General features: G+C 40.3%; 1 protein-coding gene across 4 annotated transcripts; it reads right to left on the reverse strand.

The window, feature by feature from the left end:
- Positions 1 to 46: 46 nt before the first annotated feature.
- stat6 (signal transducer and activator of transcription 6, interleukin-4 induced) lies at positions 47 to 15,982 on the reverse strand. Of its 4 annotated transcripts, none has more exons than XM_072450019.1 (21): positions 15,875 to 15,982; positions 13,229 to 13,374; positions 13,010 to 13,154; positions 12,516 to 12,596; positions 12,266 to 12,413; positions 11,970 to 12,073; positions 11,729 to 11,877; positions 5,893 to 6,012; positions 5,642 to 5,815; positions 5,220 to 5,307; positions 5,023 to 5,145; positions 4,830 to 4,922; positions 4,175 to 4,375; positions 3,232 to 3,326; positions 3,023 to 3,156; positions 2,753 to 2,899; positions 2,592 to 2,664; positions 2,459 to 2,521; positions 2,271 to 2,345; positions 1,127 to 1,171; positions 47 to 881 (listed from the first exon to the last, which is right to left on the reverse strand). In XM_072450019.1, exons 2-21 carry the CDS (start codon positions 13,357 to 13,359, stop codon positions 800 to 802), a joined length of 2,271 nt encoding a protein of 756 aa, XP_072306120.1. In that variant the 5' UTR covers positions 13,360 to 13,374; positions 15,875 to 15,982; the 3' UTR covers positions 47 to 799. The 4 variants fall into 4 exon arrangements, with proteins under 4 accessions (XP_072306120.1, XP_072306118.1, XP_072306119.1 ...); XM_072450017.1 differs by having other exon boundaries at positions 12,266 to 12,437; positions 15,875 to 15,981; XM_072450018.1 differs by having other exon boundaries at positions 2,592 to 2,661; positions 12,266 to 12,437; positions 15,875 to 15,980.
- Positions 15,983 to 18,277: the final 2,295 nt, after the last annotated feature.

The following is an 18,277-nucleotide window of genomic DNA, read 5'->3' on the forward strand; positions in this document are numbered from 1 at the left end:
GCTCCAAGTTTTGTTTGAGTACTAAAAACACCTGTTATGGAATAAATGCAAGATAGATACGTTTAATGCCATACAGTGGGACATTGTCGACAATTCTCTCCGTGGTGAGTAGTGAGTGGCGGATCATCCACTAGAAAAAATACATAGTGCAACTTTAAATGTGTTCCCAAGGATGTTTCAATAAACTAAATAATTGCATTCCATTTTTGACATGTATTTATCAAATAGGAGTATACAGGCTATTCACGTGTAAAATAGAGCCGTAAAAAAAATGAAAAAGCCGGATTAACAAAGCAACTATACACATTAGAAAGAATCAAGTGCAAAACCATACATACACTTACAGATCATATTACAAGTTTAGGTCCTCAACAAAAGGACAATAAAAAGTTGATAAAATTATATCTTAAATGTCTAAAAAATAAAAGAACATTTCTTTCATAGCTTAACAACATACACCTCTGGGAAAATTGTAATATAAAGACTGGGAAAATACTGTAACAACACCTACACGACAAATAAGCCTATAGTTTTCGCAGTAGCAAATGTAGTAAAAAATGAACTACAATCATCACGTTCAAAATACCAAATACCAGAATGACTTTCTCTGTCGAATACAATGAGACAGATGGAGACGGCATATACAAGGCCATTCCATACAATCTCGTCCGTTTTCTTATGTATTGGCTGCATAATTGGTAACAAAGCCATCACTAAAACATAATTTACTTTAAGGTCAGTAATTTCCATGCATTGTTCTTCTATGTTTGTCCATGATGGTGTGAAGCTAAGTCCTTGTTCAGAGAGGTGAGGCACTGTCCATTTTTAGTTCAGAAAGAAAATCCCCAATATCGTCAAAATCCATTTTGGGACTGTTTGGCCTGAGGAGGAAACACAGACTGGCATTAAACACTTCATCATCAAAGACTTGGCCTTTCAGTGGTTTCAGTGGTTTCATTAAAAGTGATCTAATCTAAAATACTTTTACATGATGACAGTTTTGCTTTCCAGAACATGCAACATCGTCATTTAAGATTCCCTATTTAGTTTTGAAGTAGTATAAATACATTTACAATGAACAAAATTGTACCTCCAAAGTTTGGAATGAGGATAATTTGAGACTTACATGTCAAAGGTAACTTGTTGTTCATTTAGCATTAACTCTGGATCCCTGAAATATACACAATTTGAGTCATAAATGATATAAGAATAGGTTGTGTTCATGTGACATCACAACACTCCCTATAGATCAAAATTCTGAATATTAATCTTATGAACCAGAAACTAGATCAACAGTCTGCTGCCTGATTAATCCACATGGTTCATATAGCTGGTATTACTGGGACTATCCACATGAAAGAAAAATTTGGTGGAGCTAATCCCTAACAAATAATGATAGGATTTTTGGATTATAAATTTGGATATTTCATTCAAAAACAGTTAATCTCCCAGAAAGCTTCCCACACCCCTTCCCTCCATCTGAAATGAAGACATCATCAAATGTTATAGCGTGAGCTTATTCAAATAGCTTTGATTTAAAATGTTTAAAAAGTGTCATAGATTAACTTTTTGGTAAACAGGCTCAAAGTCACTGGGATAGGATCCAGTCACCCGCGACCCCAAACATGAAAAGCGGTAGAAAAGTTTACAATAACAACAAAAATCTTCTCTAAAAAAGATTTCTTGAGCAGCTTTAAAAAAAACAAATGAACAGTGCAGCCAAAGAGGCAGGGCACTGTCTGTGGGCCAGTCTGACAGGAGAGGCCCCTGAGTTTTAGGCAAGGCAAACACAATTTGTGTGCTTTAAAGAACATTAAACTCACAATTGGTGGTTTTCAGATTCTAGAACATGATCATCATAACCTCAGATGGCGGCAAGAGCCAGATTTCCCTGTTTCGTACATTACACTTAGCTGTAAAATATCTGAAATTGATTCTTAATCTGACGATTTCCATTAGTGATAAGACAAATTAACTTCTTGTATGATAACAAAATCTACATTTGAACTATAATAATCTCAGCTGCCCCTCATCTGTTTTAAACATCATTGGCCTATAGAATGGTGTGATGTCATCTTAAACCCAGCAATACAAACAAATAATATTAACTAAATGTAATGAAAATAGTCTGAAATACATTGGCTGCAATAGATATTTATGGACAGCCAGCGGTTCAAAATACCCCAAAAAAACTATGCCAAAATGCATTTTGGGATCTTTGTCTAAAATGGTAATAAAAAGACAAATGTGTGAAATGTTAAAGGCCTCACATGAAGATGGGCTCTGGACAGCTGGGAGGATACTGAGCCATCATGGAGACCGGACTTTGGGCTGCATTTGAGTCACTGCACACACACAAACACGCACAAATTACTAATCAACACCCGGCATCTGCTACATTATCATAATCAAACAATTATTAACTCAAATCTACTAAAGCACTGCGGGAAAGACTCACACAGAAAAGGACTCAGGGGTGTTTTGAGTGGGTCGTATCATGTTTTCGTTCGAAGAGCGATTCCTACAGACAAAAAAAACTGTATCACTTGTTCAAATGATGATGATTATATAATATTATTATGGAGTCCTACATCTCTGAAGGTTGTGCCACAGTGACCAACTGGAATGGGATATAACCTGAACCAGCGGGCTTCGGAGGTCCTGCTTCATCAAATGTATAATATCCAATTAGTTGGTCATTGAAACCTTAACACTATGCCTTGTATATGCTATATTTACAGATGGACATTACCTATGTAGTACTTTTTAAACACATTTTTTGGGATGTTGGGATACAGATAAGTTAAATAGTTGATGTCGATGATGCGGTTGCCGAGGCCACTGATCTCCAGGTCTTTTTTGCCGAAAGGCTGAATATTTTGTACCTTTGTGACACCATCTAGCGAAAGAAGAAATCATTCAAAATATAATTATACAACATTTTCCGAGCAAAAAGGAGAAACATGTAAAATAAGGAGACAACACAGCATATTAAAGCGCAATAAACTCCTGATATTCTCACTGTCATGGACGGCGACATAAGCGATAGTAATGGCTCCGATCTCTGAGTCACTGAAGCGCAGGAGGAACGTGCCGCCCGGTCTGTCTTTGAGGATCACATGCAAGTGCTGCTTCCCAATGAAACCAAAAATCAACCTGGACAAATAGTAATAATGATCTCATCAAAATCACCCTTTTTCAAATAACTAAGGACACAAAACAAGGTCGTACCTGTCGCTCCAGTATGAGTGAAGGTGCTTTTTGGTGAGCTCTATCACTCCCTCGAACCACTGCCAGAAAGTGAAGGCTCGTCCTGGCAGTGTCTCCTAAATGCAAACATACTGTATAAGCAATTCATCTGTGTGTCATGTTTTTACTATAAAGTGTGGAAAGAGATATTTTTCTTTTAGAACTCGAGCGTGTATGAAGTGTGTATGGAAAAAAAATGTGGAAAAATGTAAATAAGAGTTACAGTAAGTGGTGCTGAGTTTTAAAAGGACTTCCTGTATGTCATCAATGGACCACAAAGTCCTCATTCATAGACTTGCTGAAAAAAACATATATTATAAGTTTGAAAGAGGGTTAGGGGTTAATCTGCTAGGTGGTAACTAATGAGCATAAGACACATCAGTTAAGTTGTAAGGTATTTCTGAAACTTTTAAGTTGTTTAAAGTTGAAAAATAAAATAAAATAAAAGCATCGTGGACTTTAATTACTACATGGCTGGTTAGGCTATGTGCCATTTAACTGTTGATATTAGAATTGTACCCAAAAAATCTGAGGGGAAAATAAATGACATTTACTTTGGGAATCTTGGCGGGGTTCGAGGTGGGCGGGACCGTTGAGCCCAATACATAAAATTCTATCCAAAATGTAGGGACAGTTTATGCACATTTTGTTTAAACACACATTTACCTAAATAAAGCTGTATATTTGTATTCTTCAAATAATTACTTCTGTGAGAATTAGAAGAGCCTTGTCCCTTGTTAACGAGTTAACAGTTATGTCACATCTGCTGGGCGTGTCCAACCAGGAAGCAAAATGATAAACTTATAAATGACAATTTTGGTAGTCAACTAGGGAAGACTAGATTTTTACGTTATATTATTTTAGCAAAATCTTGAAATGAATAGTCTAACCTTCCATGTTCCCTGTAAGTGTCTGAATGGTGTACCTTGTTGAACTGGGACCAGGACACAGACAGGTTGCTGAAGTCACAAATGTCGTGTTTGTCAAAAATCTTCTGGGCCAGAAACAGCAGGTTGTATTCATTCAACGAGTGCTGAGTGTTCACCTCCGACGTGAACTTTACATTCAGCATGTTGCACATCTGTCTCCACGGCACTCTCTCCGGCACCATGAACAGCACTCTGTCCTGAAGAACAAGGCAACGTTGAACTACACAACCAGACAGCAAATATTATATAATATATATAAGACTTTTAGGATGAATCTGTTTATTATATATCATTTTATTCTTTATCATTTATTCTTCAACACTGCAACAATAACTGACAAACACCAAAAAACTGGCACTACTTGATAAGGATCAGAGAAGTGGACAGGGGGCCTTAAAGGGTCAGTTATTCCAGGCCCCAGGGACTTATAGGACCCACTTCTTTATTTTACAGGAGGGTTTTGGCACCAGCCCCCACCAGACAAGGATAACAATATGCTCTTCTGACTCTAAAATGTATATATTTTGTTTTTCTCTATGGATTCCAGAAAGAGCTTTTGAAAAAAAAACTCGGCCATAACATTTTCTCTTTTCTAAAAAAAAAGGAAACGTTATTCTATTTTGTATAAAACATGAATAATTATATTCTCACTGGTTCTGCAAAAGCACAATCCCAGAGAACTGTGGCCATAGCATTGATATCTTGACTGCCGTGAACAATAACCACTATTGGCACCGAGATCACCTGTACAAATCAAACACAGTCAATGATTAGATCTTAGTCAACCATTTAGCAGGGAAAATAATGATGGGAGGGACAATGATAGAAAATCAACTGCTCTGACATAAATGCTGTATGGGTTGTCACATCCGGTTACATGGATCTCTCCGGAAAACAGCAGAGCAAACTTCTCTTCTGTTACACACTCTGAGCCCTTTCGCTCTGCTCGCTTGATCTTTTTGATGGACTGTTGAATCAGATTTAAATTCAGATGAATAACTATGACTTTTTCATGTAATTAGAATGTGTTGTGCACTCCACCATATTTCTAAAGGCAGCAGACGTGGACTTTGTTGTTGAATTGTGCTCCAGGATAGTTGTGTGGTTCATCAGCTCTCCAACATTGTCACTGAGAAGAAAGCATTTAAAAAACAAATAATCATCAAAAGATCATCTTTTACAAAAAGTTTACAAAAACTCCAGTCCATGTATTAAATTAAATAAGTTAAATAAAGCTGTATGCACACTGGTTTGGTCCTGGTTTGGTCCTGGTTCGGTCCTGGTTAGGTCCTGGTTCGGTCCTAGTTAGGTCCTAGTTAGGTCCTGGTTCGGTCCTGGTTCGGTCCTGGTTCGGTCTTGGTTCGGTCCTGGTTTGGTCTTTTACAAGTGTTTTTCAACATTATCAGTGTATAACACATTAGGTTAAATGTAAGTCTCAGTTTGATGGTGGTGTTGTGGCTCACCTGGGTAAACCTCCCTGGCCCAGGCCTCGGGCCTGAGGTTCGTTGATGATCTGCACCTTTAACATGGCAGGTTTTCCTGGAGCAATCTTATCTCCAAACAGGTATCGCACAGATGCAGAGAATTTAGACTGTGTTTTAATGACCTGCGGAGGCTGCTTTTCAATAACTAGAGAGCTGTGACGGACAGGAACGATTTGTGAATAAAAAGGAGCTTAAATATTTCCGAATAAGTTCAAAGACTGAGACGTTACCTCTGAACTAGGACAGTGAGGAGGGAGGTGAGTTTCTCTGTTAAGCCCAGATTTGTCAGATCTCCGACCAAATACACCTCCTGACGCAACTTTGCGTTCATCTCCAGCAACTGCTCAAACCTATAAACACAGAACACCAGATACATTGGTAAATGAAAATACATAAATAAAAACATTGTCCAAAGATCTATGGAGACAATCCTGCACACTTATGCATTTAATCTGCATTTAATCAAAAACTGCATTTAATCAAAAATCTCAGGTCATTTTTTCCCACGTGCAGAAGCCTTTGTGCGTACATTATCCTGCCATATGCATGTGGCCCGTTTGACATTTTGCACTTGCATTACTTTCATTTTATACATTTGTTTTACATAATATGTAAATATGTAAACACAAGAACATTTTCTATTGGTGAAGCATTTTGTTGAATTAGTGTCTTTGGTGGATGATGTTTTGATCTGTGAGGAGAAGTGGGCCAAAATCCCTGCTTCAGTGTGTAAACCTGCTGCTTCAGTGTGTGTAAACCTGCTTCAGTGTGTGTAAACCTGCTTCAGTGTGTAAACCTGCTGCTTCAGTGTGTGTAAACCTGCTTCAGTGTGTGTAAACCTGCTTCAGTGTGTAAACCTGCTGCTTCAGTGTGTGTGTAAACCTGCTGCTTCAGTGTGTGTAAACCTGCTTCAGTGTGTGTGTAAACCTGCTGCTTCAGTGTGTGTGTAAACCTGCTGCTTCAGTGTGTATAAACCTGCTTCAGTGTGTATAAACCTGCTTCAGTGTGTATAAACCTGCTTCAGTGTGTGTAAACCTGCTTCAGTGTGTATAAACCTGCTTCAGTGTGTGTAAACCTGCTTCAGTGTGTAAACCTGCTGCTTCAGTGTGTGTGTAAACCTGCTGCTTCAGTGTGTGTAAACCTGCTTCAGTGTGTGTGTAAACCTGCTGCTTCAGTGTGTGTGTAAACCTGCTGCTTCAGTGTGTGTAAACCTGCTTCAGTGTGTAAACCTGCTGCTTCAGTGTGTGTGTAAACCTGCTGCTTCAGTGTGTGTAAACCTGTTTCAGTGTGTGTAAACCTGCTTCAGTGTGTATAAACCTGCTTCAGTGTGTGTAAACCTGCTTCAGTGTGTGTGTAAACCTGCTGCTTCAGTGTGTGTAAACCTGCTTCAGTGTGTAAACCTGCTGCTTCAGTGTGTGTGTAAACCTGCTGCTTCAGTGTGTGTAAACCTGTTTCAGTGTGTGTAAACCTGCTTCAGTGTGTATAAACCTGCTTCAGTGTGTGTAAACCTGCTTCAGTGTGTGTGTAAACCTGCTGCTTCAGTGTGTGTAAACCTGCTTCAGTGTGTGTGTAAACTGCTGCTTCAGTGTGTGTAAACCTGCTTCAGTGTGTGTATAAACCTGCTTCAGTGTGTGTGTAAACCTGCTTCAGTGTGTGTGTAAACTGCTGCTTCAGTGTGTGTAAACCTGCTCCAGTGTGTATAAACCTGCTTCAGTGTGTGTGTAAACCTGCTTCAGTGTGTGTATAAACCTGCTTCAGTGTGTGTGTAAACCTGCTTCAGTGTGTGTAAACCTGCTGCTTCAGTGTGTGTAAACCTGCTTCAGTGTGTAAACCTGCTGCTTCAGTGTGTGTAAACCTGCTTCAGTGTGTATAAACCTGCTTCAGTGTGTGTATAAACCTGCTTCAGTGTGTGTGTAAACCTGCTTCAGTGTGTGTAAACCTGCTGCTTCAGTGTGTGTAAACCTGCTTCAGTGTGTGTAAACCTGCTTCAGTGTGTATAAACCTGCTTCAGTGTGTGTAAACCTGCTTCAGTGTGTATAAACCTGCTTCAGTGTGTGTAAACCTGCTTCAGTGTGTAAACCTGCTTCAGTGTGTGTGTAAACCTGTATCAGTGTGTGTAAACCTGCTTCAGTGTGTAAACCTGCTTCAGTGTGTGTAAACCTGCTCCAGTGTGTGTAAACCTGCTTCAGTGTGTATAAACCTGCTTCAGTGTGTGTATAAACCTGCTTCAGTGTGTAAACCTGCTTCAGTGTGTGTAAACCTGCTCCAGTGTGTGTAAACCTGCTTCAGTGTGTATAAACCTGCTTCAGTGTGTGTATAAACCTGCTTCAGTGTGTGTAAACCTGCTCCAGTGTGTGTGTAAACCTGCTTCAGTGTGTGTGTAAACCTGCTTCAGTGTGTGTGTGTAAACCTGCTCCAGTGTGTAAAGCTGCTTCAGTGTGTGTGTAAACCTGCTTCAGTGTGTGTAAACCTGCTCCAGTGTGTGTAAACCTGCTTCAGTGTGTGTAAACCTGCTTCAGTGTGTGTGTAAACCTGCTTCAGTGTGTGTGTAAACCTGCTTCAGTGTGTGTGTGTAAACCTGCTCCAGTGTGTAAAGCTGCTTCAGTGTGTGTGTAAACCTGCTTCAGTGTGTGTAAACCTGCTCCAGTGTGTGTAAACCTGCTCCAGTGTGTGTAAACCTGCTTCAGTGTGTGTGTAAACCTGCTTCAGTGTGTGTGTGTGTAAACCTGCTTCAGTGTGTAAACCTGCTTCAGTGTGTGTGTAAACCTGATTCAGTGTGTGTGTGTAAACCTGCTTCAGTGTGTAAACCTGCTTCAGTGTGTGTGTAAACCTGCTTCAGTGTGTGTATAAACCTGCTTCAGTGTGTGTAAACCTGCTTCAGTGTGTAAACCTGCTTCAGTGTGTGTATAAACCTGCTTCAGTGTGTGTGTGTAAACCTGCTTCAGTGTGTGTAAACCTGCTTCAGTGTGTATAAACCTGCTTCAGTGTGTATAAACCTGCTTCAGTGTGTGTAAACCTGCTTCAGTGTGTATAAACCTGCTTCAGTGTGTGTAAACCTGCTTCAGTGTGTGTGTAAACCTGCTTCAGTGTGTGTAAACCTGTATCAGTGTGTAAACCTGCTTCAGTGTGTAAACCTGCTTCAGTGTGTAAACCTGCTTCAGTGTGTGTAAACCTGCTCCAGTGTGTGTAAACCTGCTTCAGTGTGTATAAACCTGCTTCAGTGTGTGTATAAACCTGCTTCAGTGTGTGTGTAAACCTGCGTCAGTGTGTGTAAACCTGCTTCAGTGTGTATAAACCTGCTTCAGTGTGTGTACACCTGCTTCAGTGTGTGTAAACCTGCTTCAGTGTGTGTAAACCTGCTTCAGTGTGTAAACCTGCTTCAGTGTGTGTGTAAACTTGCTTCAGTGTGTGTAAACCTGCTCCAGTGTGTGTAAACCTGCTTCAGTGTGTAAACCTGCTTCAGTGTGTGTGTAAACCTGTATCAGTGTGTGTAAACCTGCTTCAGTGTGTAAACCAGCTTCAGTGTATGTAAACCTGCTTCAGTGTGTGTGTAAACCTGCTGCTTCAGTGTGTGTAAACCTGCTTCAGTGTGTGTACACCTGCTTCTGTGTGTGTGTAAACCTGCTTCAGTGTGTATAAACCTGCTTCAGTGTGTGTAAACCTGCTTCAGTGTGTGTAAACCTGCTTCAGTGTGTGTAAACCTGCTTCAGTGTGTGTGTAAACCTGCTTCAGTGTGTGTAAACCTGCTCCAGTGTGTGTAAACCTGCTTCAGTGTGTGTGTAAACCTGCTTCAGTGTGTGTGTGTAAACCTGCTCCAGTGTGTAAAGCTGCTTCAGTGTGTGTGTAAACCTGCTTCAGTGTGTGTAAACCTGCTCCAGTGTGTGTAAACCTGCTCCAGTGTGTGTAAACCTGCTTCAGTGTGTGTGTAAACCTGCTTCAGTGTGTGTGTAAACCTGCTTCAGTGTGTGTGTAAACCTGTATCAGTGTGTGTAAACCTGCTTCAGTGTGTAAACCTGCTTCTGTGTGTGTGTAAACCTGCTTCAGTGTGTGTAAACCTGCTTCAGTGTGTAAACCTGCTTCAGTGTGTGTGTAAACCTGCTTCAGTGTGTGTGTAAACCTGCTTCAGTGTGTGTATAAACCTGCTTCAGTGTGTGTAAACCTGCTTCAGTGTGTAAACCTGCTTCAGTGTGTGTGTAAACCTGCTTCAGTGTGTGTATAAACCTGCTTCAGTGTGTGTAAACCTGCTTCAGTGTGTAAACCTGCTTCAGTGTGTGTAAACCTGCTTCAGTGTGTAAACCTGCTTCAGTGTGTGTAAACCTGCTTCAGTGTGTGTAAACCTGCTTCAGTGTGTGTATAAACCTGCTTCAGTGTGTGTAAACCTGCTTCAGTGTGTAAACCTGCTTCAGTGTGTGTAAACCTGCTTCAGTGTGTAAACCTGCTTCAGTGTGTGTAAACCTGCTTCAGTGTGTAAACCTGCTTCAGTGTGTGTAAACCTGCTTCAGTGTGTGTAAACCTGCTTCAGTGTGTGTATAAACCTGCTTCAGTGTGTGTAAACCTGCTTCAGTGTGTAAACCTGCTTCAGTGTGTGTAAACCTGCTTCAGTGTGTAAACATGCTTCAGTGTGTGTAAACCTGCTTCAGTGTGTGTAAACCTGCTTCAGTGTGTGTAAACCTGGTCAAGAACGACCGGAAACCTTTGACCTCTGTAACTGTAAACAAAGGCTTCTGTACCAAATCTTATTTGCAGCAATAACATGCAATTAAATGATATAGTCCTCATGCAATCTTCGGGTCAGGATGACAAGCATCTGCAGTAGAACGTCTCCCCCTCTCTCCACAACATGAAACATCACTTTTGTGCGTTTGTTTGTTTGATGTTTGTTTTAGTTGTTTTAGTTGTTTTAGGGGGAGAACTTGCAAAATCGAAGGATGTTACATTTGTAAAGAATTCAAACAACCTTCTTTCACTTTGTCATTACGAGATATTGTCTGTAGGCAAATACTGAATTTTAATCAATTTTGCAATAAGGCTGAAACAAAAATTTGGGAAAAGTGAATTTAGTCTGTGCATAACCTGAAAACACAGTGGTGTATTTTGATTGTCCATAAACGCTGCACAGATGTCTGTCCAATCTGAGGCACTGACATGTGTTCAAATTAAGTATTGGATATTGAGCAAATTATTATAATATAGTATATTATTATTATTATTAGGGGCGCACAGTGGCAAAGGCTTCCTCCCACAGTCCAAAGACATGCATGTGTTAGGCAAAAATTGGTAACTCTAAATTGGCCTAAGCCCGCCTAAGGCCCAAAGTCACTGCGATAGGCTCCCGTCACCCACGACCCCGAAAGAGAAACAGAGGTAGAAAATGAATGAATTAATATATTATTATTTAATAGGTTTTTATGTTTCTATGAATTGTTTTGGGGGAAAGCATTTCAAGCATTAAAAAACGAAGTTCTGAGAAATGAGTCAAAACAACTCCTCGTTTGAAGGGGCAGATATTGCGTACCATAATTTTCAAACCTTAAGTTGCAATTTTTTTCCCACGGTTTTAACCCTGTGGGTTATACAACAACCCTATACAACGGTGCAGCTAATTTATAGATTTTTACTGGCTGATGGCCACAGGGGGGCACTCCAGCAGGAAGCGCAAGCATTTGACACAGGTAACCCGCAGGTAACGGGTAACCCGCAGGTAACCCGCAGGTAACCCGCAGGTAACGGGTAACCTGCAGGTAATCCGCAGGTAACCCGCAGGTAACGGGTAACCCGCAGGTAACCCGCAGGTGACCCCTGCAGTCCACTGAGGGATCCGCGAGACCGCAGCACCCACGATTCAAAAGACAACCGCCGCATCACTACGGTGTACCTTCTTTATGTGTAACTATCTCATGTTAAAATGTGGGCACCTGCGGCTTATTGACTTCAGCGGCCTGTAAAAACAATTTATTTTCTTTGTTAATTTTGTTGAGCGGGTTGTAATTAAGAGCGATCTGTAGCCAAAAAATGACGGCATATACAGCACAAAGAATGCTTTGGTAGACATGAACAACTCCTGACCCGGCCTGCAGGGGGTGTAGGTTGTCATCAAAAGGGTGTCCGATGGCAGCTTTGTGCTGCTCATAGCACCAGGTATTGAGTTTGGAGATGATGTCCAGCTGGTACTGCTCCAGCCGCTGCACACACTCCTGCAGCAGCTGTACTCTAGTCTACACAAACAACAACAGTTTTACACACTTCAGGTTCAGAAAAGTATCAAAGTATTTTACTTTCATTTACATGGTTTGGTTTGGCTGCTTACCATTGCCATTGAGTGCAGATTGTACTCTTTCTGCTGGATACAAATACGGATGTTTTTCTGAGGATCTTCACTTGAAGGACTCATGCCATTCTGTGCCACGGACCCTAATCCACAATAACTTTATTATAAAAGCACATCAGTAATAAACCACACTTCAAATTATTCTGAGATGTTTGTAGTAGAAACACAGTCAAAATATACTGAATAAAACATAAAAAATATTGACCATGAACATAATTCTCAGTGCATTTACTAAAACATGTTGTAACGCTTTCGTTAAATTACAGAAATCTTACCTTGTGGCGCCATTGCCTCAAATTTTTCCCGGTCCAGGTTGAGTTCTTCTTGTAGCACGTGAATCTTCTGTCGAATGTCTTGTATCTCCAGCACTTTGTTGACCAGTTGGTCCATGGTGATCTCCGGAGCGGAGGGCTTCTGCGGGTACTGAGGGCACGAGAATTGAGGGCACTGAAAACATCAAGTTATTGAGAAATTATCCACACGGACTGATTTATTCAAATATATTGAATTATGTCTAAATCTCACGTTGCTGAGCAGATACCGTTCTTTCCTCAGGATGTCTCTGACCATCACCCCAAACTCTAGAGGCTGTGTTTGGCAATATACCTGGAAAAAAGCGCAAAGTAGTAAAAAGGGCTTGCTGCAACCACACCCACCCTGTAACTAATATCCACGTGTATTTCTATGGATTTCACCGGTGTGTCAGACTTTTTCCCATGGAAAAATGTAAGTGCCTGAGTCTTGTTGAGTCACTGTTTGAGTATGAGAAAACTGAGTGTGAAAAATGTGTAAAAACAAATGTGGTAAGGAAACCAGAATAGCAGGAAGCAAAATTATAGACTTCAGCTTAGAAAATACTCCGGTTGTTACAAAATCAGTGACTCAACACCTGGAAATCCTGTTTTCTGCAAATGGCATGGGAAAAGTGCCAGCAAACACTTCCTTAAGAAAAATATTTTCCTTTGATAGATAAATTGATGGATAGATCATTATTCATTAATGGGAAACACTTTGTATACCAGGGTTTTGCTGATCTGTCGGAGCTTCATCTTGTCCACGATACTGCTGTTCTGCTCTGAGATAATCTGGAGCAGGTTTATCACTTGGTCCAACTGGTATTTGGCTCGGGCTTCCAGCTCCGTTTTACCGGGCTCAAAGTCCTCCCTACAAGTCAACAAACACAATCAATCATACTAATACTTTACACTGTATAATGTACAGCCTTTGCAGTGTCCCACCAGATCTGTTGCTCAATCCAGTCAGCGAGAAAGTGCCGCACATCGATGGGGAAAGTGGAGGGGTAGAGGTCGTTCACCATGTCATGGGACAGATACTGGAAGAGCTGGGTCATCTGGGACCACTGCGCCATGGTCACTTCACAGCGCTGAAACACAATTAAAAACAGGTTTTTTACAGTTAAATTACTTTCAGTGCCTCAAGTTCAAGTTTCAAGATTAGGCGGTTATTTATAACAAACAAAATAATCAGAATAAAAATAATTTTAACAATTTCAGAGGTAAATCAGTTTCAATTTCAATTCATGAAGTGCTGTTTGCTCTAGCTGTTTAAGTCATGTATAAAAGTACTTAGGGTACTTTAGGGTACCTCATTATGAAAAATAAAAATGTAGACAATTCATATTTTTTCTTTCTTGAAATATGGTTTATTTTTTTCATAAAGGAATTATATATATATTTACAATATAATATAACATTAAATAACTTTGTGAAATCAAAGTATATATATTTATTATTATTAAAGTGCATTATAGATTTTTTTTTAAATATTTTTTTAAAATTATTTTCATCAAATATTACTGCAAACATCAGCAAAACCTAATCACTGCTGTTGTATTGGAACCTCACAATGGTACAATGCACTGTATCATTTTATCATGCATGTGATTACTCAATTATAAGCACAACATTTTGGGCCAGGTCGTAAAGGCTGTTCACACCTGAATGACTATTAATATCAACTGAACCCTATTATTTGACTGAGTCTGTTTGTGGTGCATGCTACAGCACGTACTGGATATGCTCAAATCAGTTAAAGTGGGATCTGGCCGAGTCGTCTCCTTATAATAAAATCCTACTTCAAATTATGTCTTGTAGTTCAACATTGCTTCATCATACCCATATCAAATATAATAGTTATAAAAGCCTAATGGCAAATAAATGACTTAATAATAGGGCTGGGCATAACAGGGTCCTTCACGTTTCAATGCGATACACGATACACGGCTCATGGTATTCTACGAAAAAGAAAATAAAGAAAATAATACATTTAAAACAATGTTTCTTTGCAACAAAAGTGTAGTGCTGTTACAAATTAATTTGGGAGATTATACCAAAAATGACCATACTCATGGTGATACATCGATACAGCAGCCACCCACGATATCGATACTGTATCACTAAATTTAATATCACAATATATTGATATTTTGGCACACTCCTACTTAATAACCTGTAATTCTCCAGGAAAAGACACAAGTAAGAGCTTAAAAACACACTGTCACAAAGACTATTCACCTGAGGCAGGGCACAAATCTAATTTTGACACACTATGTTTTTAACCGAGAGAGAAGAAGAAGCAGAGTCCACCGTGCAGCCAAAACATGTCGATACTATTCAAGTGGTATGAATCAACACATAGAAACTAATACATCATTTTTGTTTTCACGGTATAAACTATGCTTTGTTTTCTCTTTGACTTTCGCGTCGACGAGCCACTTTGAGCTAAACAGGACATGACTGTAGCAAACGCTCCACACTTCACGTGTTTGTATCTGCACGTTATCTCGCCCTCATCTCATCTGTAGACAGCAGATAAGAAATAGTTTGCTTCCTTTAGTTTGCACCAGGGCACAAGGCAAAGAAAACAGTGTAAACTATCTCACAATCATTATTTGTGTCCTGTTGTAATTCAGCGATGCATCAATGTGCTTTAGTTGGTCACAATCCAGAATACATTTGTTAAACGGCAGATAAGTGCATTAACAACACAGTGCTCTCACATCAAGCTAAGCACTACATTAACCGCTTCCTCTTGATTCCAGCAAATATCTGATTCAAGAGACAGTACAGCAAGATATGCAGGAGGATGTGGGTTATTGTGCATCTTTATGAAAGCATTTGAACAAAAGAATAGTCAATATTAATCTCTTGAAATCCAGGCACACATTGAGGCCATGGGTTTTTTGCAAAGACAGTGACAATGAGCTCCTCTCTAAATGAATAAAAAGCCAGTCAAAGAAGTGCACCATTCACATTCTGTCTGCGTATAATCAATGTATTTCCTCCATAATAACCTTAATGACCCTTTCTGCCCCAACAACGTTTGCATGTTGCTTTTATTACAACTGAACAGTTTACACAGTCTAGTTTCACACGTGAGCTGGGGGTTTCCTGTTAGATAGTGACACAAAGCAACACATCACAGTAAATAAAGCAACATCCACAGGTTATTATGGCTGGAGCGGTCAAGAACTTATCATGTCACCTCATCTTTATTCAAACAAATATACAAATGGCACTGCAGCTTCCAGAACAAATTAAGGAACAGCAGATTAACAATGGACACTCCCAGGGCATGGGACAGTAAAGCAATAATATCAACTGAACCAGCCCATTGTATATATATATAAGATGATATATAAAAGATGATAAATATAAGATGATATATTATATAAGATGATATGAGATTGATCACGTGCACTGTTGGAGAAAGCAGAAAATATCAAACACAGGCCGCACATCCTGTCTGCGTAAACAGAAAGTAAACAACAAGAACGAAGCCTGTCCTGACTCTGAAAGTACACAACACATACACACTTCACATACGACCGAAATGACAACACAACAATAAGAAAACACACTTACTTCCGTCAGTTGGAACGTCAAAACATAAAGAATTGTCTCGTTTCTCTCTTTCCTGCTGTGGCTTCGGCTGCAAACTTTCACTTTATGCTATTTCCGTGTCCCATGTTCTGTCTTTTTGAACCCTCAGACGAGCCGCTCCCGAGGGACGTGAGACAAGACACGAAGACACACTTGGTCCGATCCCGTCCCAGCGCGTTTGGGTCTCGTCACTGTCCCGCTTCGTCCCGCTTGTGCCTCGGACAGTCGCTCGGTCGCGTCTCGGTTCCTCTCACGACGTGTGACGGAAGCGCGCGCGCTCCGTTTCCTGATCAAAGGCTCAAGTTCACGAGACGAAAAAAAACCCCGCGCGACACGCACTTTGTCCGCGGCGAGTGTGTGCGGGACGGGCCCGTGGAAGACAGGCCCCGGTGATGCAACTGGGAGACTTTGTGCTCGGGAATAGCCGCTGTCCAAGCACGAGACTTCCACTGAAGCGGAGGCGGAGTGACGTCGGTTCAACGCAAACTTCCAGTAATTCTGTGTCTGTCATCTGATCCACGCATGCTGATCCACGCGGGGCACTTACAGGCACTTATGGGCTCGTGCGGGGTGTAAAATCACCACTTTGCGTTCAGTCATTAAGTATGAGACGTTTTAGTAAACAATGGTAATAAAGGGTGATAATTTAAAGTTTGATACGAGGACATACCAGGACTAAACCACAACCAGAAAGGACCATGCCAAGGCTACAATTAGGATTCAACTGGGCCAGGACCATGGATCTATCATAATCATGGATCGATTATATTTATTATGTTTATTATGGCCAGGACACGCGTCATTTGTGTAAACGCGCGTTTAGTTGTACTGCGTTTGTCCAGCAGGGGGCGCGCGTTTTCCTTCAACAACGAGGGGCAAAAGAATTGTGTAAATATCAAAACTTTAAACTCAAATCAGACTCAAAATTGTTGTGTGAATATTTTTTTTATCAATTATACTCGAGTCAGACAGAATAGTTGTGAAAATAATAAGAATGCATCAGAATAAACTCATAAACAAACATTTGAGAGAAATTAGAGAGAATATAGATTATATTATTTGAGTAATAATATAAGATTGATTAATTTGCTTTAGTCTTATGGTATTCTTATGGACTGATTGTTAAATATACATTCCAAATTACACATTATAAATGGTCTGTCGTCTTAAAATAAAGGCTCTATTTTAAGAGGATCTCTAGTTACCTTTAGGTTCAAATCATTTGTCTATAAACGTCCTCAACAAACTGTCAACAGACGTATGTGGGCTCGGGAAAAGAAGGTTTAAATGTGCCCCCGTTTTATAATGAAATAGCAGGAATGGTAAATATAGTTCAATAATGGCCCCCGGGTTTGTGTGGCCTGGTCCTTAGAGCGCAATTGTTCAACATAAAGAGAAGAAAACTGATGTGTGCCATGGCAAACGTGTAGCCTCCCTGAAAATGAGGTGTTCAAGTATTCAAGTGTTCAAGTAGCTCTCTCATGTTTTCTTGTCTCCACAGTCAGTGCTGCTGGAGGCCTCTGGGGGGCGTCCTCCACCTTCACCTCAGCGCAGTCTTCAACAAGAGGACCATCTGTTTGACATTACGTCCCAACAGAGAAACGTGAGACAATACAGACACCAACATGTGCCACATCTCACACAGAGGACAAAGCTCACTAAAATACTCATTCATAATTTACGACCTCAAAATGTATTTTTGTACATTTGTTTCATTTTTTTAAGTATGTTTAAGTATTAGTGTGATGTGAAGGAAGGGGCAGCTTAGTCCAATAGTTCATTGGGACATTCCACCTGTCACTTCTCATTTCCAGCCCTTTTTGAGCGACTTGTCCAACACAAACAATGCAGCTGCTCCAGATATGTCCGGAGCAGCTCCCAGTGAGTCCATGGGGCTTTTGTGCGTTAATATGATGTAGTTGCACAATTTGTTTCAGCTTTGGCCTCCCAGTGATAAGAACAACAATCTAATCATGATTTCTGTACGTTTAATATTGTCTGCCACTTTGAGCAATGAGTCAGTGAATTTTCAAAATATATTGCATAACAAGTTTTGGGGGGTTTTGCCCATAAGCCTTATTAGACAGAACAGCTTTAGTGTGAAATGGGGATGTAAGGGAGGTCTTGCAGAGACAGGATTCAAACTCATGACACTGCAGCCGGGTGCACGTGGAGCCTGTGCGCTGCCGCCTTAACCACTCGGCCACCGGGCAGCGCACAAAAAGTTATTTTAAATAGGAACAAAAAATGCAGAATTATTGACACCGGTACCAGGGGCTGTAGGAAGTGTCTGTCTGAATTGCAAGTTGTAATGTGTGAATTGAGGTAAGGAATTATGTAACTAAGACACATTTTTCTTCTTTTAATGAAGTGCCTTTTTATTGG

This window comes from Eucyclogobius newberryi, unplaced genomic scaffold (genome assembly GCF_026437365.1).
Source record: "Eucyclogobius newberryi isolate DKJ021-1_F unplaced genomic scaffold, fEucNew1.0.hap1 SCAF_17, whole genome shotgun sequence".
Taxonomy (NCBI): Eukaryota; Metazoa; Chordata; class Actinopteri; order Gobiiformes; family Gobiidae; genus Eucyclogobius; species Eucyclogobius newberryi.

Excerpts from the sequence above, each read along its gene's own strand:
- stat6 (XM_072450017.1), bottom strand. The coding sequence starts at position 13,359 with ATGGCGCAGTGGTCCCAGATGACCCAGCTCTTCCAGTATCTGTCCCAT. Across the intron at positions 4,376-4,829 it reads ATTGTGCTTTTGCAGAACCA|GACAGAGTGCTGTTCATGGT; the intron begins GTGAGAATATAA and ends CTTGTTCTTCAG. Across the intron at positions 882-1,126 it reads CAACAAGTTACCTTTGACAT|GCCAAACAGTCCCAAAATGG; the intron begins GTAAGTCTCAAA and ends TTTCCTCCTCAG.